Source organism: Larus michahellis, chromosome 12 (genome assembly GCF_964199755.1).
Source record: "Larus michahellis chromosome 12, bLarMic1.1, whole genome shotgun sequence".
NCBI classification, from domain to species: Eukaryota; Metazoa; Chordata; class Aves; order Charadriiformes; family Laridae; genus Larus; species Larus michahellis.
In genome coordinates, this window is record NC_133907.1 from 17,268,614 (window position 1) to 17,289,817 (window position 21,204).

Here is a 21,204-nt window from a genome sequence, read left to right on the forward strand (position 1 = left end):
GGACCTGTATACATGATGCCAGGAACCCTTAGCGACAGATGCACACATGACACCCGGCCTCTGCTACGGCGCGGCAATGTCACTGAAAGCCATTGAAATGAGATCTTGGTCACAGGAAGACACAGCCCCAACCGTGTGTCTGTGCAAAAGCAACCTGCTTTTGGCAGCGGTTGGAGAGAGAGATTTGACGGGGTTGCGGGCGGCAAGAGCTGTACTGAGCCACCAGGCGTGGACAGGAGAGCAATGTTAAAGTGTGAGTGGGGCCCTTGCTGCTGGCCTTCGGTTAGGGTTCTCTGCAGCACAGGCAACACGCGTAACACTGAGGCTCCTTCTTCTCTCTCTGCAGGAACATGACATTGAGACAGCTTTTGGAGTGGTCCATGTCACCATGCGGGGCACACCCAAGGGGAACAGACCTGTCATCCTCACATACCATGACATTGGCCTCAACCGTAAGCCCTTGCATTCCCAGGACCCTGAAAAAGTGGTTGTTTGTGCTATTTGCTTTTGAGCGTGGGTACCAGCGGGACTGGCCTGGAACTGAGATGAGACAGGTCATTCCAGGGTAAAAAGATAAAGGTCTGCAGGAGAGAGAACACGTGGCATACCCCTGTCTGTTCCAATAGCCCTCGAAAGGTAGGGACAAGGTGGAATTAGGTCTGCCCACCACACTACAGTGCTCTAGCTGACTTGTTGTGCTGTGTGATAGAGCTGCCACAAGGCATCCATTCCCTAGATGCTGGGCAGCTGGGCAAGTCCCTTCCACAAGGCTGCAGAAGTAGTGTAATGTTTCTAGTGGGCTCAGTTGCTCTTTCCACCTGTCTTCCCACCCAACGTGCCCTGTTACGTTCACACAGGTGCTCCTCAGGTATGTGCTGTGGGTACCCAGGTGCTGCAAGGCCCTGTTTTCCTGGGCAGGCATGCTGGGGTGTCGCTTGTCTGCCTGCCCTCCAGTCATGGCAGCTACTTTGCCAGCACTCGCTGCTGCTGCGTTGCAGTCAGGGGGGCGCAGCAGCATGCATTACCCAGCATCCGCTGCCCCGCAGACTCAGCAAGGGGGGGTTGGGCTCGTGCAGGTGTGTGTCATGGTGTTTGGAGGGCAGATTGCAATAAAACTTCAGGAAATCTCTAATTGCTTTCGTTTTGTTGTCGTTGTAGACAAATCCTGCTTTAATGCATTCTTTAACTTTGAAGACATGCAAGAGATCACTCAGCATTTTGCTGTGTGCCACGTGGATGCACCAGGCCAGCAGGAAGGAGCCCCCCCATTCCCATCTGGGTAAGAGCTCTGCAGAGACCCTTACTGTTCCAGAGGTGGTCTGGGCTGAGGTAGCATCCAGTTTAAGCTAATTGGGACTGCCGGGCGGAGCGTAGTGGGAGGCAGCTTACGGGAGCAGAGGAAACAGGAAGATGAGGAGGCTTCCCAAGGGGCATTCAGGGAGCTCTCCTGTTACTGAGGCGTGGGTCAAGAAAGCCCTCACTAGCGGTGAGGGCCGGTACCGGCTTTGACTTGAGCACGAGCCCAGCACACTGCAGTCTAGCTGGCATTCCTTGCTCTGTCTGTCCGTCCTCCCACGGAAGTCTGACTGCCCAAAAGCCGCGGCTCTGTGTTAGTCTTGCTCTGACAGCGGGATCCATGCGGTCAGCTGAAATATACAGCATCATTGCAAAGTACTCACCTACGCACGTGCCTGTCAGGTGTTCCTCGTCTCTCCTACCTTGGGTAGAACTGGAAGGTAACCACTGTTGAGCTCTATTTGGAGGTGCTTTGATTTCAGTCTCTTGGTTTTCAGGTACCAGTATCCCAGTATGGATGAACTGGCTGAAATGCTGCCCGCTGTTCTAACACACCTGAAGTAAGTCTCTGAAAGGAAACAGGGTGAGCCAGCTGGAGACAGCCATTCCAGCACCTACCTCTGTCTCTGCTTGCAGCATCTGATACACTCACTGATTTGTCCCAAGAGGCCTGAGCATCTTCTAACCCATGTAACCCTGTCTCGCTCTTACGCTGAGAATATTGTCTGCCACATGAGACAGTTTATGGCTGCTGCATCATTGCTGGATCATTTTGAAAATGAACCATAAGTGAACAGCTGGATGCAGAGAGGGGAAAGGCTTTGCCTCTAGGGATGCTTCAGGTGTCAGCTTAAGTTAGCCTTGCTGATTGTGAAATGCCTGTATTTCAGCCTGAAAAGCTTCATCGGGATTGGACTGGGAGCTGGCGCTTATGTCCTCAGCAGGTGTGCAGTAAGTATATCTTCATTTCCTTGTGACTTATATAGGCTGTGGTCTTCCACTGATCAAACAAGTCACTTGCAGGGCACAGGCAAAGTAGCTGTAATTACAGTAGGCCTGCAGGGAGCCGTGTGAGAGCTACTTCGCATCCAGATGGTTAAATCGGAGCAGCCAAGGTTACTCTGAAGCTATGCCAGACATGGAAAGATTGTGATGTGATGCCTTTGAGTCAGCAGAGCCATTCTGACTGCTAGGGGAATATCCAGCCTCATGTCTTCACAAAGACTGGCTCCATTACTGTATGCTGTTTCCAGCGTTTGTGACACCAAACAATTGATTTGGTGACGTGCTGTGAACCAGCACATCGCAGCGCTGATGAGGAAGGTGCTTTTTCACTGGAAGGAGGTAGAGTTTGCGCTTCACCCTTTGACAAGAGAGCGCTGGCTTTATTTTGGTACTTACTTTTACATTTCTCTCTAGTGGAGTGTTTAGAAGCATGTGAAATCAGTGGACATAGTTTAGCAGCCCAGGAGTTTGCCTGAGTCTTTCAGAAATAGTGTTTAAAAAAGTACAGAAGTCTGACATTCTCAGTAAAGTTTGCTGCAAATTGTTGAGTGTAGAGAGTTGCCGATGATTTAGGCCATTATTGCTTCTTAAAGCCACTTCACCCCACAGCTGCCCCTCCTACAAAAAGTTTTCTGCTTCCCATTTCCTCCGGTCAGGGTTGAGCCTGGGGCAGTGTGAGGCACTGGGGTTTGCTCTGTCGCTTGCCTTTTGTGGCTTGTGTAGTTTCCAGTCTTGTTAAAGAGAAGGTCACGCAGATAAGCTTTTGTCCTCAGCTCAGTGAAGTGCCAGACAGCCCTTGCCGTGCTACCTGGATTGCAGACAGTTTCCCGCTGATGGAGCTGTTTCCTTCTGCATAACTGGTGATAATCTGTACAATGGAGCAGAAGAGCTGCCGTAAAATTTTCTGGAGTAAGCCTAGAGCTCAAAGTTCTCTGGTTGTGTTAGGTTGCTGGGTTTGCGTTTGCAAGCCGTTCTCAAAATATTTTGTATCCCTGCTCCCCACGCACCCCCCAAGGTGAGCTGCAGGGTGCTGGGGGTGCCATGCCGGAGCAGGGAAAGGGGACGCCGCGGGGATGCCTCTGGTGAGGCAGGTGCCTCGCAGCTGGAGCTTCCCGGGCCTGTGCTCAGGCCGCAGGTGCTTGCAGGGCCTCAGCCACAAGCAACACCTGTGCCATTTGCCAAATCTTGCCATTTTGCCACATCTCCACTGGGAGACTGCCTCTTGCATGAGGAGTGGAAGGAGCCGCAGGAGTTTGTGCAGGTCCTTCCTGGAGCTGCCGGATTGGAGCAGAGACAGTCACTGCTCGCAGCCCTGTAACACGAGAGAGCCTGAGCAGGACCTGTGGCTGCACCATGTGCGCGGGTCACCAGAAGACGCTGCTGAGACCTGCTCAGGCTGCAGGCGCTGTGTGAGTAGTCAATCCCTCAGTGCCAGCAGCTGAATCCAGTAAGGTCTGGCTGGGAGCCAGCTTTGGGTCAGGCTCCGAAAAGGCCGCTGGCTGCCCCACACGGAAGGATCTCCCGGCTTAGTCTTCGTTTTACTCTGTCTTCCTTTTGCAAGAAGCTTTCCAACCGTTTCCCCCCCGCCGTTGACCGACGTGTGGGCTGAGCCATCCTTCTGAGTGTGCCTGTGCTCTCTCCCCGCAGCTCAGCCACCCCGACCTGGTGGAGGGACTCGTCCTTATTAATGTTGATCCATGTGCAAAGGGCTGGATTGACTGGGCAGCATCCAAGGTGAGATTCTCCTTCCACCGTGCGTCTCCTCTCCACAGCGCTTAATGAACGGTGTGTTAAGTTAGAAGAAAAAGGACAGAGTACAGGAATTTGTCAGTTTATGGCAAAAACTGTACAATCTCATTTCTGTCCCTGCTGCGTTCTCAGTCTGGGCGTAGTACGGCCTCCACCGTAGGAGCAGGGACGGGTGTGATCATACGTGAATGAGAAATCCTGGTAAACTGCTCGGAGATGAGTGACTCTTCAGCGCTCAGCTTTCCTCTGGTTTAGAACTCTGCTTACAGGCTGAGGTTGAATGTATCTTAATTATTCTGTTTTCCTGGCCACTTGCAGTTTCTGGAGAGCTGCATGTTGTGTGTGTACAGGCTTCTTTGGAGCCTTGCACACCCATCCTAAGCTTCAGGCATTTGTTTCTCGTATCACTTGTACAGTTTCTTTGTTGTTTTCTTTACTCCGAGGACGTGCTTTGAAATTTGTAATGAAACTGCATTTTCCAGTTATTCTCCCCCCTCCTCATTCACGGTCACTCTTCAGTTTTCAGGCTGGACAACCAACATAGTGGATATTGTCTTGGCACACCATTTTGGCCACGTAAGTACCCAGCAGGTGTTCACGTTGCCCATGCAACTGTACTTGCAGCTGTAACTTCTGTGTGTACCTGCTCTGCCCTCCTGAAAACTTTGGTTGCAGCAATGCCTTCTGTTTGGGATTTGCTGGCTCCCAACCAGCAAGCTGGGCAACTGAAAGGGTCTGTGCCTCATACGCGCTATGTATCGCATGCAGTCCCTGACCTGAAGCCCTCCTGCAACCACACAAATCAGCACTGGAAGGAGTCGTGTACCTTCCTCCTGCTTAGAGCACGCGCTGTTCTCTCCCCGCTTGCAGGCCCCTGCATTATATGCAGTGCTTCCTTGCATTCCCTTTTCTCTCTGTCTCTCTCTAGCTCTCATTGGAATGCAGATTCTTCTTAGAACTGCATGTGGGATTAAATTTTCCTTTGGTCCTAGTCCTGGGGCTTAGCTATGAAGCTTTGCTTCTTTAACATTAAGCATAAGCAGAAGACCTTCCTAAAACAGAGCGATTTGTATCTATGTAAGCCTTACTGAGGCTCGGGAGCTAAGTTACCCCATCTCAAGATACCTTTTTACTCCTTCAGCAGCGTGCGCGCTGCTATCTGTAAAAGTGTAGTCACGTTGCCAAAGTACGGCACCTAACAGTCCTGTTACAGAAACACTTCCTGTGGCCTGGGGACTGACGCGGTCTGGAGTCGCTGCCCTCTGTGGTGGTGTTCACAGGGGAATGACGTGTATGGAGGCAGTTTAACGCTTCAGTATTTTTATGAGAATCATTTCTTTATTCGTGAAAAAGATGATGTTCCCTGTCTTTCAATTCTTCTGCTTTTTTTCCAGGAGGAACTGCAGGCAAATCTAGATTTGATCCAAACGTACAGGCTTCATATCGCGCAGGACATTAACCAAGATAACCTTCAGCTGTTCCTCACCTCATACAACAGGTACAGGATACTTTTTTGCCTGCTAGATTGCTTCCATAGCTTCCCTGCTCAGTAGATTTGCTGCCACATGTATTATTCTGTTGGACATTATGTCATATGAACCTTTGTCCTCTGTCTGGTCTTCAGCCATTGTCCTGGGCCAAGCCCAGCGCTCGTGCCTGGATGACCCTTTCACACCTCAGTAGATCATCTCCCTAGGCACACAGCAAGCTTGCCATGAGAGCGTGGATCCTGTTTTCTGGTGGTGACTGCTGGGGCTTCTGCTCATGGCGTGACACAGGGAGCAATAACCTGTTGCCTGGGTGCTGGAGCCAGCGCTCCTGGTTGGATTTTTTGTGCTCCTATGATAACCTGTTTCCTCTGCTGACTTCATGGGGAATTGTTCTGTTTTGTCTTTCAGTCGCAGAGATCTGGAAATTGAGAGACCAGTTCTTGGCATCAATGAAAATACTGCAAAAACACTCAAGTAAGTTGCTCTGAATCAGCCCATCTCAGTTGCTTACTGTTACTTACTTACCCTTCAGCAGAAAAGCTGTTGCTTCTCAGCAAGAACCCCCTAAGCCCAGGCTCTGGGAAGACTGTTCAGACAGTCCCAGGCTGTGGTGCGGTGCTGTCAGCTAGAATGGGGCAGAGAGGTGTCTGGAAGCCCTTTCATTAAGAACAGATTGAGATGCTCCAGGAGGCAGAGGAGTAAGTGTATCCACCTAGCAGTCACTGTACTTGCTGAGCTGTCAGTTTGGTTGTTTTGCGTGAAAAATTAGGGAGGCAGGTGTTTAGTTGTTGCCAGTGACTGCCTTCCCCCACCTTGCTGAAAAAAGTTACCTGCACAATTCTCCCAGAGGTGGCAGGGGGTTCCGAATGCAGAGAATGCAGTGGTGGTTTCCCATCTTGGCAGCGATGGCAGTGGCTCTTTCATTTGGGAGGGGATAATCTGTGCAGGGTAGAGCTGAGGAGGGACAGACACTGGAGAACTGGTGATAATCAGCTCAGGGGAAATATAAGTAAATTTTCAGATTCCGAGCAAGAAAGCAAATTATCTCCAACACGTAGAGCGCGTGAAGACTGAGAATTGCAGTGCTGAGGCAGGGTGCCTGGGCTGGGCTAGAGACTGCTGCGCAGGCTCTGCTCTTCGCTCCTTGGAAGTTGTATGGACTTACGCTCCTGCCAGTCCCCAGGAATGCTATAGGCATTCATAGCCAAACTCTGTAGATCTTGGCTAACCGAAAAGAGGTGGATTTCCCTGCTTGGTCTCCAGGCAAAGCCAATTGTGCCGCGCTCTGTCTTGCAGACAGCTGTAAGCCACAGAGCACTGTCTGTCCATTCAAGAGACTCGCTGGGAAGGCACAGATTTGCCAACAGAGGCTTTGGTATTGTGGCATTTTTCAATATTTTCCCCAACATCTTTTGTGGTTTTTTTTTTTTTTTTTCTAAAATCCAAACCAAAATACAGGGCTGAGCAGTAGGCGGCCTCAGAAGCATTAAACTCTGTTGGATGTGGTTATCCTTACATTCCTAACAGACGTCCACTTCAGAGAGCGCGCTCCCTTTTGCAGCCTGGGATGGCGTTTCTCCCAGCCCTCGGCACGTCCTTTAACGTGTGTGCGGCAGTAGTGGCAGTTGGTGCGCATGGAGGGGATAGTCTGGGGGGGTGTGCAAGCCCTGGAGGATGTTTTGGTGCAGCAAAATGCCATGGTGTGGTGGCGGGCAGGGATTTTGGTGAGCGTTGTTAACCTTTCATGAGGCTGCTGGTTCACAGAGCTCAACCTTCTCAGAAATCCCCTGGATGCACTGTAACATCTCTGTTTTGGGTTTTGACCAGGTGCCCTGCCTTGCTAGTGGTTGGTGACAACTCACCTGCTGTGGAAGCAGTGGTACGTATGTGTGAACTCTTTCCTCTCATGACACTAGCCCCACAAGTCACTGAGCAAGCCCGCCTCACCCAGCAGCGCACAGAACTAGTCACAGAAAGTGGCTCTTTGTCCCAAGCTCTTTTCTAGTCCACCAGCTATTGCGACCTGTCAGCCACGAGCGGGAGAGCCGGGGCTCGGGAGACTTAATGACCCTGCAGGGCAGCTCTAAGGTGAGGATGGCAGGATCTGAACAGGAGTCCTTGTGCCCAAGCGTCTTGCTCAACAAGTGATGCGGAGGCCTTTCAGGAACTTGCATCTTCCCCTGAGCTCTGCCAGGCTGCTGCCTGGAGTTCAGTTCAAGTCACAAATTACTCTTCTCTTGCTGTTGTACTGAGGGGTTTGAAAATAAGCAGCGTGACTCCAATTCCTGCGGTGGGGAGTCACATACAGCTCTGCAAAAGCACCGCGTCACAGAGAAGGCAACGCTTAGAAGCATCTCCTTCCTGTTGTTCTCTGCAGATGCCGAAAACCCACTTCCCTCCCAGCACAGTTATAAATGGGGCATGGCAGTTGCAGTGTGGTTGTGGTGGATGTTGCTCCTCCCCTTCAGCCAGTGATTGTGGGGAGACCAGGGGTTTGTGAACAAAAGCAGTTGTCTTAAGAAACCGTGGAAGAGTGTAGGAGTCTCCTAAAGCAGTAGCTTGGACCTAGGAACAACGCATGGAGAACTGCTGCAGGGTGTTTTCTGGTTATGGCCCGTTGCCTTTTCACGAGTCTGGCCTGGAAGTCTGAGACATTCTCCAAATTTTGACTTTGCTAGGATACTATTCCTGAGATTTCTTATTGCGTCCCACCCACGGCTGGGGGACAGGATAGCGTCTTCTGGACCTTGGCTTGCCTATCTGGCTGCCCAGGTTCCCAGGTCACGACAATCTTCCCCGCTGGGGTTGCTGTTCCTATAGGGCCCCCACCTATTCCCTTTTTTGCAGCAACCTTGCTGAGACGAGGTGGCCGTGGTCTCCTTGTCTGGCTAGAGGACTGAGTGATCCCCCTCCGTGCTGCACTGCACAGAAGTCTCCTTCCCTCCCAGTCTTGCTGTCAGAGCTCAGAACGTGCTCCAGGGTTTCGTGGTGCGTCCCCAAAACACGCCCCCATCTCTCAGAACAGTGACATTCTGTCACCACAAGGTCCCCTTGGGTGGGAACACCTGCCTTGCCTCTCTGCATCTTTCATTCGTTGTTCTCTGCTTTCTTGCTCAGTCCTTGGCCCCAGAGAAGCTCCCATTGCTGAAAAGAGCCGCTGCCTCTGGGGCGGCTGCCCCACATTTTACATCTGACTCCAAGTTCTGTGTGATACCATGTCCTTTTTTCCTCCTTCTATTTTAGGTCGAATGCAATTCACGTCTTGACCCAACCAAAACTACCCTTTTGAAGGTGAGTGCCACTCCAGAATCATTCCAGCCTGCACAAAGACGTTATTTTTGCTGAGGCCGGCTCCAGTTAGGTTTTTGCCTTCCGTAGGTTTAGCTTTAAGAAGTTTGTGGAGAGTCAGTCGGGGCAGTGTTCTCTCCTGCGTGGAGCCGGACTTGGGAGAGTAGAGTTTGTCAGGGGGTTCCTGAATCCCTGCTTTATGGCCGTTTCTCTGTTATCTTCAACCAGCTGGGAAGACCTGCGGGGAGTTAGCAGAGGTGTCCTGCCTCCACCCTGCTCTCAGCCAGCAACAACAGCACTTTTTCTAGCTTTATGCCAGTCCTTCCCATCCTCACCTGCAGCTCTGCCGTGTGCCAGACAGCTGCTCTGTAGAAGTGTAAAGTGACAGGTTTGGGAGGAGTGGCGGGAGGAGCCCCGTTCTCCTGGGCTTCTAGAGTATGGCCTGAGATCACTTGGTAACGCAGCCTCCAAGGTGCTGCCTTCCTTCAGCAGCAGGCTCCTGGAAGACGTATCACCAGGCTTTGCTTTGCCTTTAGAGACGAGATGGTAGAAGTGCGCCTCGTGTAGCAGTGCAGCCTGGTGCCGTCAGCCCCGGCGGGGCGGGCAGTGCCGGCGTGGTTCTGGGGTTGTGTTCCTGGGGTGGGAAGGACAGTTCAACCTGCCTGTTGTTTCCTGTTGCAGATGGCCGACTGCGGGGGCCTGCCCCAGGTGGTTCAGGTGAGAAATGCCTCTCTCAGCTCTCCCCCGACGTTTGGGTTGTACAGAGCCCCTTGCTCTGCTCGCACTAAAGCCACGCTTTCTGTTTCCACAGCCTGGCAAGCTGACCGAAGCCTTCAAGTACTTTGTGCAGGGAATGGGCTACAGTAAGTGGCAAACACAATTTTCTGGTTTGGAGCAGGGTCGTTGTGAAGGGAACTCAGCCTTTCTGGTCCATCTGAGCCCGTTGGCATCTGTGTCCCCACCCATGAGTTAGTGTGGTTGCTGGGAGATCCATCTACGCTGAAAAATCAACTAGTGTGTTAACAAGCCTTAGCCAACCAGTGTTGTTACCTGACATGTGTTCAATCCGCACTGCAGCTGCAGTGGTGACCCTTTTTTGGTTGCTGGTGTTGGTAAAACCTTGTAGGTCCATCTTTTTGCCAGTCCAGAAAAGTGTGCTCCCAAGAACGGTAGGTCTTCTAAAATCTTCTGTGCCTACCTTCTCCGGAGGGGAAGGAGTTGGCAGTTCAGCCTCACGGTTGTGATGGCTACGTGAGAGCTCTTCCCGTTCTCCTTGGACATACCTGTATCTTTCCGACTCCCGGCAGGGGTAAGCGATATGTCAGAGTGAAACCCTCTCATGGCAGAACAGAGCACTGAGTGACTTCTGAGACACCTGGGGAGCCCAGAGGGAGCTGTGCTGTGATCCGGTGCATGCTTGGCTTTCTCCTTGTGCTTGGAGGCAGAAGACGTTGTCAGAGCGTGTCAGGTTGACAGCTGTTCGAGCTCCCTTGCCCCTGGTACTCCAGAGAGCGGGGGACTTCAGGAGAGCGGCTTCTCAGTGCACTAAAGCAACTCTGTCTCCATTGCAGGCACCTTAGCGCAGCTCTGTCTTGCCTGCCAGGGGCCAGGGCTAGGAGATCCCTTCTGTGGATGAGGAACCTTCAAAAGCTGGAATTACAGGAGGGGTTGGTTCACGTGGCTGGTTAACCACTAAGCATGGCCACTGTGACAGCTGAGACACTCCCAATGGTCTCCACACGGCCAGAAGTTCTTTGCCAACTCATGGGCATCAGGACTCAGAAGAAGCTGTCCTTTTCCTTAGAGCTATGTGTAGTTGACATGAACGTAGCAGGACAATCATGTTCTCCCAGGCTGGCCAGAAGAGTCTGGCCCTGCAGAGGAGGGTGCCGTGTGAGAAGGCTCCCTCAGCCTCACAGCCTGAGAGCGTTTCAATGTCCACGTCTCTTGTGTTCCTGGTGTTAGTAAATCCAGCAAGTGCTATCATCAGAGCAAGGACTTTGGCAGCACTTTGGGGGTCAAATATCTTGCAAATAGGATGCACGGCACTGAGGAATGACAGGGGGTAATTTTCTGCTTCCAGAATTAGCAGCTAGTCCCAGAATGGTTTTCCCAACTTTGGTGGACAGGGCTGTGTTGGCATTGCGGGGCTTGGCCAGCAAGGCTTCCTCTCTTGGGGAGAACAGGAGAGAAGCGAATCAGCAGTTTGCCATTTCTAGAAATGCACAAGCCTCGACAGCCGTTCTTGTGCCTTCTGCACGTTGGCTGAAACAGTTGGACCTGCCTGTGCCGAGACTGCAGGTGGAAGGTAATGCCTTGCAGGAGGCTTATAACAGAAATCTGATGCTGTCAACTCAAGGGAAGACATGAATGTGTCTGGAGTTGCAGAGTATACCCCAGTTTCCCCAACGTAGGATAATGACGTCTCTGGCGAGCGGTTGTGGTGTGTTCGGTGGGGAGGTAGGGTCACCAGGTGCGTTGCAATTTCCAGCTAAAGGCATTGAAGAGATCTGGTCCTGACAGATTTTTTAAGTCAGCTGGGCATCTCCCCGAGATGCTCATTAGGAGCTGTTTTCACAAATACTGGGAGCTTTCAGTGCAGCGTGTGAGCTGGGAGTGGAAGGGAAACTAGCTGGGGACCCCAGGAGCAGCGCAGCTGCTAGACGCACACCGCAACTAATTGGCTCTTTCCTGTATTCATCCCTTTCCTTGTCTCATGTTGTTTCCAGTCCCTTATGTGCAGCTCAGCCACCTAAGCACTGAGTCAGGTACCTGCAACTGTGCATCCGCCTCGGCCCGAGTCTGTGTGCTGAGTTGAATGATTCTTCGGGTGCATTGCTCTGTCTCGGCATGTCCTGCTGGCCTGCTGCGGGCTAGGCTGATCCGTTGTACAACGTGTACGCTATGGTTTTTCACCTTTCATTTGTATTTTGTTGATTGTTGCATGACTTAAGCTCTGTGGTTTTCTAGAGTGACGAGACTGACTTTCAAAAGGTCATCCGTAGCCAGCTGCCTTGGTTTGCACAGACACTCACCATGACTGCACTTGCAAAGGATCAGTTACACTTCTGGCATTTGCTCACCGTGGACCTTTTGAAATTGGGCCTTAAACACCTTGCTTTCGATGTGCAAAGACTTAATTTTGGCAGTGAAGAGCGAGTTTTCTTCCTGAGGGTGTAGCTCTTTTTGTGCTTACCCAGGGACACATTCTGAGTGACTGTGATACTTGCTCTAGGAACTTCCTCCTTTTCTAAGTCCCCCATTTGTTCTTTCTTGCAGTGCCAGCAGCTAGCATGACCCGGCTGATGCGCTCCCGTACTCACTCCTCCTCTAGCGTGGGCTCCGGCGAGAGCATCCGCAGCCGGTCTCATACTAGCAACCATGGTGAAGGAAGCGCTGGAACCCCAGACGGAATTGACCTCCAGGACGCACCTCAAACCATGGAAGTATCCTGTTAGGCAGGAGCCCCTCTTCTGGATTCAGACAACTCCACTCGCCCCCACCGAACCCACTCAGAATCTAGCATTTCATCCAACATGGCATTAACTGTTCTCTCTAACTTGTGCATGCCCATCTGAGCTGCCGCCTCCTTGGTAGTCTGTACTTGGCATTACTTTGGTCCTTTCTGTATGCCCTCGGCATCAGAGCCTCTTTAAAACTCGTTAACATTCCACAGTCTTAGTAAGTCACGTTACTGTACATGCTGATACCATCTCCTTTCTGTGCTGTGTATCAATCCAGATGACAGCCGTTGTCTCCCCTGTTCATTTAAATATAATTCCTGTGGCTTTGTGAGGTTTAGAATTGCTTTCTAGTTGTGCTTCTGCTAAAGGACCCTTGTGGTGCAGTTGGTATGGCATCTGTGGGACGCGGGAAAGCGAGACCAGGGCGATGTGAAACACCAGGCGCTGGAGCAGGCGGAGCTCTTCGGCAGAGCTGTGCCGGCAGCACGGAACCCACCAGAAGGTCTTTGTGTGCCAGGACTCTTGGCAGCGCCAGGCAGCCTGGGGAAAACAAACGGTCAGAAACACTGCCTTGGTCTCATCTCTGGGTGTGTTAAGAAGGAGCAGAGTGATTTCTCACCTGAGCCTCCTGAAAGGGCAAAGCAATTAACAAGTAAACTCACACTATCCGAGGTGCACTATGAACCGAGTACAAGGGATTAAACTACAGCAGCCCTGGCCTCCAGACCGCCTTTGCTGACCCTCCGCCTCCCCCGCGCAAGGGCCAGGTGCAGTTAACACCGAGTCGCGATTCTACCCCGGCACAGACGAGTCTTTAAGATCAAGCAGGTTGCGAAACGGGCAGCAGTGCCCCTTGCCAGGGGAGGGATCCAGGAATCTCCCGCACTGCCGGCTCCGCGTTCCGCCGCTGCCCGCCCCGGGCAGGGTGTCTGCGCAGGGGATTAACTGAGGCGCAGGAAAGATCAGCGAACGTAAATGACGTCCGGCAGACGGACGTTCCTGTGAGTCGGGTCAGAAGCGTGAGCGGCGAATGCCTCTGTGCAGGTACTACTTACTGCCTTCGTGGAATTCGCGATTCTGCCGCTTTTTTACATCTGGCCGGGTCACAGAGGGCGGGAGGCAAATGCCTGCTGCGTGCCAGGGTCTAGCTGTTCATGGGAGAAAAGGGATGAGCGGTCAGGCTGCTACAGGCCTCAATAGCTGAGCAAAACATTCTTTCTTAACTGTTGGGCAGTCCTGACTCACTGGGAGCCAGCTGCTCCGAGGGTCACGCTCACGTTCTGCTCCATTTCAGGTAGGGAATGGGACTGGGAGGCTCTGCCTGAGGGGGACTTTGTACCAGTTATTAAATAAAGCTATAACTTGAGTTTCATTGTTACCCTGCGTGCTCCTGTTGTTTCGCTTGGCTCCACCCGGCTGCCCTGCCGCTTCTGCCGCTTCTGGCGTCTCCCGCCGTGAGAGGGAAACGGCCCCGTGGAAGGGGCAGCCCCGGCCGCCTCCTCGCAGCCGTGCGGGAGCAGCGTGGCCAGGTGCCCCTGGAAGAGGCTGCCTCAAGGCGCTGCAGAGCTGGCTTCCGCCAAAATGCAGAAAGAAACTTCCAGCTCGGAGAGAGGGGAGCCTGAATGACAGGTTTCCTGCAAAACAGGCAGCCTCCGAAGGAAGGCGAGCGCTGGGAGCTGCCGTCCCTGGCGAACGGTGCTGTGCACAGGCGTGTTTGACGGCTCTAACGCAAAGTTAACCTGCAAACCCCGTGCCGCGGCAGTTGTGACGCGGAAAGGCCGAGGGCAGGTTGGTTTGCACGTCTGCCCCCCGCACCGCAGCCAGGTGCAGGTGGAGCAACACGCAGCAGCTGGTGGTTCAACACAACCGTTTCTTCATCTTCTGCTTTTCAGACCCAGCGTTTGCTCTCAAGTTTCGGGCGTCTGTCAGCTCAGCTTTCACAGACAGCTCGCAGGGACTGAAGAGGGGTTAAACTGCAAGTTATAGTCCTGGTCTTGGGGTCGTGCCCACGGGGTGGATTCCTGCAGCCTCGCGCTTTGGCTTCCTGAAGACCTTTGGGGAGGTCGGTGCCGGAGGCGAGACAGTGGTTTCATGAATTGCAAACTGAACGGAAGGCCAGAAACGGGAGAAACTGGCCAGTTGCATTAATGAGCAAGTAGTGAAGTGACCAAGTGATTAAATGAACGAAAATATTAGTTGGAGTCCATAGAAGGCAGGAAGCTTTCAAAGAGAGCAGGCCACCAGGTAGCCCGTGAAGTCCGTTGCGGCTAAAGGCAAGTGCTGGATGCAGAGCGACAGGAGAGCTGATGTCTGCGCAGCTCTGAGCCGTACTGCCGTCTGACCACGCTCAGAAACGGTTCTTCCTCGAGTTCCCCTCTGAAAATACAGCAACAGACCAAAAGGAAGGGAAACGCAATATTAAAATGACAATAAAATGAGTTAAGAGGAAATAATACCACTGCAGGGGTTGGCGCAAGCTCACCACGTGCTGTTTATGATGCTGTGGAGCAGGAGAGGTCAGAGCTACAGGCTGCCCTTGGACAAGGAACACAGGAGAGTAAATAGATGAGTTTGGTGGTTTTGTTTTTTTTTTTTAGCAATTTAGAAGACGGTGATTAAGAGGAGAGTTTTGTTGCCATGGTGGTTCATAGGCTTAAGTAAGGCAAGATTTGTAGTGAGGGGTGTCATATATTTTATTACCCCAAGGGTAACTGGAAAAAGGAAACTTGTTTTCACGTAAGCAAGTGGTTTTCCTGGTAACAATGCAAAAAAGCGAAGCTAAATACAAGTTGAGCCATGAGTTTAATAAAAGACCGAAACGTTTCTTTGGGTGGCGCGCGATGCCAGCCAAAGCCAGGAGCAGAGCCTGAGCTCGGGCTTCCCAAGGCTGGGAGCCCAAACCACACCAGCGCTGGCCCCGCTGGCTGCTGGGGCGGGAGCTGGACATCCGCTGGCAGGGGGCAGGGGGGACATGGGACATGGTTGTGCATTTCCGCACCTTGAGGAGCAACACTGGGGTTAGACTCCAGCCCTGTAAAACACCAGAGTGGTTCCTAGACCTCTTTCTTCTGGCTGGAGTTGGGATGCCCGGGGAAGGGGCTTGGCCAAGGCTGGGCAGGTGGATGGAGCCGGCACTTTCCAGCTCTTCCACACCCTTAGGACTGAATTCCCAGTTGCTCAAAACCTTGGGACAAGCTCATTCAACCGCACTTGGTGAAAGGTGCCCGAGTCAAACTGTTCTTGGCTGCGCCAGACGATGCTGCGAGGAGTAACAGCCAAAAAAATTTTGGTTTGGGAAGTTCAGAAGTGATACTGGGATTATTTTTTTATTTTTTTCTCCTTGTTTTTAAGCCAGGAGGGAAAGATGGGGAAGGATGTCCATCCTTAGAGGTTTTTCAAGTTGGAGGCACAGCCAAGCTGGTGTAGCTTGTGTCAGTCCCCCATTGAGGAGGGAGGAGCTGGGGACACCCACCCCCGACCTCCCCCACCCCTCCCAGAAATATCCATTATTTGATCTTAACTCCCAAAACACCCTGCCGGGATGGCTGCTGTGGCTCGCTTTCTTTGGAGTCTCGTCCCTCTCCGTTGGATCCAAGGTGCGTAAGTTGGCATGTTACTGCCACCCCCTGCCCACCTGCGGCCCGTGGCTGCCGTAGCTCCTGGGAGCATCCTGTGGCCAGGGACGCCCGTGGTTACGCTTTTGCCAGCCCCGTGTGCCGCATTCCCACACACGCATTAAGCTCAAGGCCCTTTGCCCAGCCCCACTGTCCAGGTTGGGGGGGGGTGGGGGCGTGAGTGGGGTCCATTTTTATTCCCCAGCGCTCACCCAGGAAGGGGCTGGGCTGGGCTCCGGAGGGGGGGGGCTGAGCCGCATTTAGGACAGGTCATGGCACACCAACGGTGGCCCCGGGGACTGCAGCGTGCCTTCACCAGCAGCTCCAGGAGCAAATGAATTCGCTCTCAAACGTAACCAACGTACGTTACGGCAAGCCAGCGGTGTCCGAGCTCAGAGCGGGCTCGGGGGAGCCCTGAGCCCCAACAGCCACTTGAGGCCCCAGCAGGCGGCTGGTTTCATAAGCGCTTTTCCGTGTGCATTTCACACCGTCACGGTGGTTTACGAGTGACCAGAAGCTTTCAAGAGCAGAGCATAAACAGCAGCAGGATGTTCAGCCACTGCAGCGTGGCCGGGGCTGGAGGCCACCGAGCAGCCAGCGCCGCAGGAGGGGCACAGCGGGCGGGGGGGGCAGTGCCACAGAACCAGCACAGCACGGGCTGTCCCAGCGCGGGATGGCAGCGAGAGCAAATCCCAAGGGCTTTCCTCGAGGTGGGGAAAAGGAGGCGTCAGAGCTGCCTGGGGCAGGGGGAGCACTGGGGCTGCCCCCCCCATGTAACGTGCTTGGTGCAGAGCAGTGCGGTGCCGGGGGACACCCGTGCACAGCTGCGCCGTGTCCCCACCCGGCACCGTGCGCCGGCCTGAGGGCAGCGCGTGGCCCCGCTGCTGCGGCCACTGCGCCAAGGAGGCACCCCGGGACCCCTGGGGTTTGTCCTGGCTGGGGATGGTGCTTGTCCGGCCTCAACCACTGAGTCCCGGAGCCGGCTCTGCTCCTGCTCAGGTGCTGCCCAGCCCTCCCTCTTGCCCACCCCCAAGCCCCCTGCAGTGACCGTAGCATTGGAGCGCGCTCAGGGATCTTTTTTCATAGGCCTTGTCCCCCGTACCGCGGTCCCCGAGGGACACAGCCGAGCAACCTGTTGGCTGAGTGAAAAAGAGAAAACACGGCTCCGCTGCGCGCACACGTCACAGGAAGCGGCGGCAGCCCACAGCCCCCACTCCGGCCTCACACCCCTCACCGGCAGCACTGTCGGGAGCAGCCCCGGCTCCAGGACCCAAAACCACCCAGCTGTAGAGCAGAGGGACGAGGGCGAACCAAGCGGGTCTTACCTTGCGCCGAGGGAGACGCACGGCACCAGAGGGACGCTCTGCAACCTGGTGCCCTGAGGACCCACCATGGGGGAGAAACACCACACAGGGCAGAGCCCAGCTGGTGTCTGCCCGGCCCTGATGGCTCTTGCACAATGGTGACAGCAGCGAGGGGCAGGTAAGTGGGGTTTGTCCCCTCACTGAGGGCAGCAGCGGGTCTGGGGTGGGGAGCTCATCCTGTGGTGGGTCACACACAGCTTCAGCTCCATGGCCGAGGAACTGAAACAGGCAGAGGGGTGTCCCCATCGCCGCTGTGCTCCCCGTGGGGACCGGCAGCTTGCAGCATTGGGACAGGGTGCCCCATTCCCTGGGGGACACTGGGCTGGGGCGGGACGGCAGCACTGAGCACGGCCAGGGGCACAGGGCTATCTTGGGGATGTGGATGCCCCGTCCTGGGGAGGGACCCCAGCGGGGGCTGTGAGTCTCCCCAGCTGCCCTCGGGAACGCAGCAGGGAGGTGGTTTCCTCAAAGGGCTCCCCAGGGAGCTGCTGCCAGGCTCAGCCCCAGCCCTGGCCCTGCCTTTCTCGGGAGCCACCGTGCTGGCATCACCCCCCAGCAACACCCTGCCCCACGACCCATGAGCCTGCACCCCGACACGGCCATGCCACGGGGCTCATGGCTCTGCAGGGGGCCGCCCCTGGGCCCATGGTGCTGCTGGTGTCAGGCCTGAGCCTCTCCTTCCAGTCAGCAGTGGCCACGGCCAAGGCCGGGTGCTGAAGCCGAGGGATGGGGAGCCTGCCCAGCCGGGAGAAGCCGCTCAGCATCCCGCCAGTGGTTGCCGACACCATGCAGCCCCCGCCGCCCACACAGACGGGTAAGTGCCTGGCAACTGCCAGCTTGCCCGGCCTCCCACCCCAGCTGGGAGCTCTGAGCCCCCTCACCTTCCCCACAGCCCCCAGCAGCTTCCTGGCCGTGGCCCTCTGCGACTTCCCCTCTGGCACGGGGGCAGCCGCTGTCCTGAGGATGGGGGAGCAGCTCCGCGTCCTCTCCGAGTAAGTCCCCGCACGCAGCGGGCACTCCCGACCAGTGCGCAGCCCGCAGGGCCGTGACGGTGACACCCATCCTGGGGGTCCCCTCCCTGCCCCCAGCAGCCTCAGCCCCTCAGGATGGCTTGTCCCTCTTCCCTGCAGGGATGGGGAGTGGTGGCTGGTGGCATCCGAGGCGTCTGGCAAGGAGTGCCACATCCCCAGCAGCTGCGTGGCCAAGGTCAGGCACAGGTAAATGCTGGGAAGGGTCCATCTCCGGGGACATGGCCCCACCACCGAGAGCCTAGCCAACCTCCAGGCCAACCCCCAGCCACCATGCTGGGACACTCTGCCCTCTTCCTCTCCCTGGGCCATCGAGAAGCACTGGGACTCAGGGAGGTGGGGCGGCATCCTAGGGTGCCCCCAGGACAGGTGGTGCTGCACCCCGAGCTGTCCCCTCCATCACAGCCGGGGCAAGACGGGCCCTAGGTGTCCCTGCGCAGCCCCGAGAGGCTCTGCCAACACCCGCTGCCCGCACAGGTGGCTGTACGAGGGCGTCAGCCGGCAGAAGGCGGAGGAGCTGCTGCTCCAGCCGGGCAACCGCAGTGGGTCCTTCCTGATACGGGAGAGCCAGACCAGGCGAGGTGAGAGCCCTCAGGCGCCGTCTGCTGCACCCCCTCCCGGCCATCCCCGCTGGGGTGCTGAGCGGGGCCGAGCCTCCATCGCACGCACCTGGTGGGGCCTGCCCTGGGTGGCTGTTTCCTGGCACCGCTGCTCCCCGCTGCGTGCTGAGCCTCTGCCACGGGGCCCCGAATGAAAAAAACCCAAACCAACCAGCAGTAGGCTTCCTGCAGCTTTTGGTTAAAGCGGAGACGTGAAAAGGTTCAGCCTCTGAAGTGAAGGGCGGCCCCCCCTCACGATGAGGTGCCAAGGGGACCCCAGGAGGCCGCTGGGTGCCCCAGTGCCCGCGGCCGAGGCACCAGCGCAGTGTGCACGGCCCTGCGGCCTCCCGGGCACCAAGCGGGGGGCGCGGGGCTGGGGGTCGCCTATCCCCGCACAGCACCCAAAAGCAGACGCTGGGGCACAGAGCCACAGCACGCGAGCCTGGGGGTGGGTAGGACACGATAGGCAGCTCCCTGCAGCCATCCCCCGACCTACCCCTGCCACAGTCCCGGGTCCGGAGGTGCTCAGGGCACGGGGCTGGCCCAGGGACGCTCGCAGCCCCATGGGGAGGTGGGTGCTGCCGGCCAGCCCTGGGGGAGAGCATGGGGCAGCGGGGCTGAGTGCGTGGGTGCCCACGGCATCCCGGCCCCCTGCCCCTCGCCCCGGCAGGCTGCTACTCGCTGTCGGTGCGCCGCAGCGAGCGCGCCTCCTGGGACTCGGTGACACACTACCGCATCCACCGCCTGGAGAACGGCTGGCTCTACATCTCGCCCCGGCTCACCTTCCCCAGCCTGCACGACCTGGTGGACCACTACTCCGGTAACGCCCCAGCGGCCCCCCGGGCTGGGGAGGGAGGGAGGGGGGGGCAGAGGTGGTGGCCAGGTTCAGGGGGATCCTGCTGACGCTGCTGGTTCCCTGCCCAGAGTTGGGAGAGGGGCTGTGCTGCCCCCTCGGGGAGCCCTGCTCCACGGAAGGGACGAAGGTGGCCCCAGTCCCCACCATGCCCGCTGTGGTGAAGAAGCCATCACTCAAGTGGGACAAGATCGACAGGTAGGGAGGGCTGGGGCTCCCCCCACCGCCCCTGCCAGACCCTCGGGGGTCTGGGGGCTGCCCGCTGACCATCCCCCGTCCGCCTTCCCGCAGCTCCCTCCTGTTCTCAGAGGCCACGTCCCCGCCGGAGGAGGACTCTCCCATCAGCCTGGGCCTGCGAGAAACCATCAGCTCCTACCTCCTCCTGACCGAGACAGCCGCCCCGGAGCTGGGCCCTGCCGGGAAGGGGGCAAAGAGCAGCTGAGGGCAGGCCCCTCCTTGTCCACAGCCCCACGGCAGACCCCCGGCCCTCATGAAGGCATTGGCCTGGGAGCCAGGCGCCCAGGGCCAGGGGCCTGGACATGGGACAGCTGAGACCAAGGTGGGGACGGTCAGACGATGCTGGAGGAAGGGGTGGCCCCAGGGCCTGTCCTCCCCAAAGCTGGGCGCTTTGGGACGTGACGTTTGAGCACCCCGTGTGGCGCCCGTGGGAGGAGACGGCAGAGGCTGTAGACAGCGCTCCCACAGCAGCGGGGGAAGGGGATGCAAACGCCCAACCAGCCACAGGCTGGCCCAGGTGGGGGAACAGCCCGACCCCGTCAGACCCCTCAAGCTGATGCACAGACTTTTTTGGGGTGGGGTGGCCACGCAGCAGGACAGGGCCTGGGCGCAGCAGCTGCAGACCCTTGTGCTCGCACCCACCCGTAACTCACCCCTCTGCTTGCGGGGACCAGCGGAGCAGCAGCTGTGAGGAAACCGGCCTCTTACTGCACCCGGAAGAGCCGATCTCTAAACCTTTTAACACACAGATTGTACTGGAGTTAAGGTCCATAAAACAGGCTCCTGCTGGACACGCCGCAGTAACCATTTCTGATATCTTAATTAAAGGGCGTCTCGTTCACTGTGGAGGGTTTGTGAATAAATCGTGAACTGCCAGCTGCAACCGCAGGGCGAGTTTCCACCCGCCGCAGCCTGAGGGGTTTTGCTTCTGCCACAGCCATCGCCCCAGCCCCGGCCCCAGCTTTCCCCAACCTGGGCCGAGCCAAGGGCCACGGGGCAAGGTCTGGTCCTCGGCCAACTCGCTTAGGGCAAATAAACGAGCCCTAGAGGTTTAAAAATGTTTAATGTCACAACTGCTGGTGTAGGAGCAGGGGGGAAGGAAAAAGGTCCATGCCAGGACTAGATGATCCAAAAAGGCAGGATGCAAATACTCACGTCCAAACCTAATCTAAGTTACACCTCTGGGCTAGAGGGGGCCTTAAAAGCAGCAGAAACAC

The 21,204-nt window shown here is 56.0% G+C and overlaps 2 protein-coding genes across 17 annotated transcripts in view; both read left to right on the forward strand.

The window, feature by feature from the left end:
* Positions 1-13,670, forward strand: part of NDRG3 (NDRG family member 3) — a 64,123-nt gene extending 50,453 nt beyond the window's left edge. For 6 of the 12 annotated variants that reach the window (XM_074604596.1, XM_074604601.1, XM_074604598.1 and 3 more), the window contains 14 exons: positions 347-452; positions 1,159-1,279; positions 1,794-1,856; positions 2,187-2,247; positions 3,949-4,035; positions 4,570-4,626; positions 5,445-5,548; positions 5,949-6,014; positions 7,368-7,419; positions 8,784-8,831; positions 9,510-9,545; positions 9,640-9,691; positions 11,558-11,596; positions 12,108-13,670. In XM_074604596.1, the coding sequence (XP_074460697.1) occupies positions 347-452; positions 1,159-1,279; positions 1,794-1,856; positions 2,187-2,247; positions 3,949-4,035; positions 4,570-4,626; positions 5,445-5,548; positions 5,949-6,014; positions 7,368-7,419; positions 8,784-8,831; positions 9,510-9,545; positions 9,640-9,691; positions 11,558-11,596; positions 12,108-12,286 (1,071 nt within the window). In that variant the 3' untranslated portion in view covers positions 12,287-13,670. The remainder of the gene's footprint in view (positions 1-346; positions 453-1,158; positions 1,280-1,793; positions 1,857-2,186; positions 2,248-3,948; positions 4,036-4,569; positions 4,627-5,444; positions 5,549-5,948; positions 6,015-7,367; positions 7,420-8,783; positions 8,832-9,509; positions 9,546-9,639; positions 9,692-11,557; positions 11,597-12,107) is intronic. The other 6 variants (XM_074604603.1, XM_074604607.1, XM_074604606.1 and 3 more) reach the window with 1 other exon arrangement.
* Positions 13,671-17,145: 3,475 nt separating this feature from the next.
* Positions 17,146-20,825, forward strand: SLA2 (Src like adaptor 2). Of its 5 annotated transcripts, XM_074605006.1 has the most exons (8): positions 17,146-17,388; positions 17,955-18,084; positions 18,163-18,262; positions 18,401-18,487; positions 18,776-18,879; positions 19,568-19,717; positions 19,822-19,948; positions 20,042-20,825. In XM_074605006.1, the coding sequence occupies exons 2-8, from the start codon at positions 17,997-17,999 to the stop codon at positions 20,190-20,192; spliced, it is 807 nt and encodes a 268-aa protein (XP_074461107.1). In that variant the 5' UTR covers positions 17,146-17,388; positions 17,955-17,996; the 3' UTR covers positions 20,193-20,825. The 5 variants fall into 5 exon arrangements, with proteins under 5 accessions (XP_074461107.1, XP_074461104.1, XP_074461106.1 ...); XM_074605003.1 differs by having other exon boundaries at positions 17,955-18,262; XM_074605005.1 differs by lacking the exon at positions 18,776-18,879.
* The last annotated feature ends 379 nt before the right edge of the window (positions 20,826-21,204 follow it).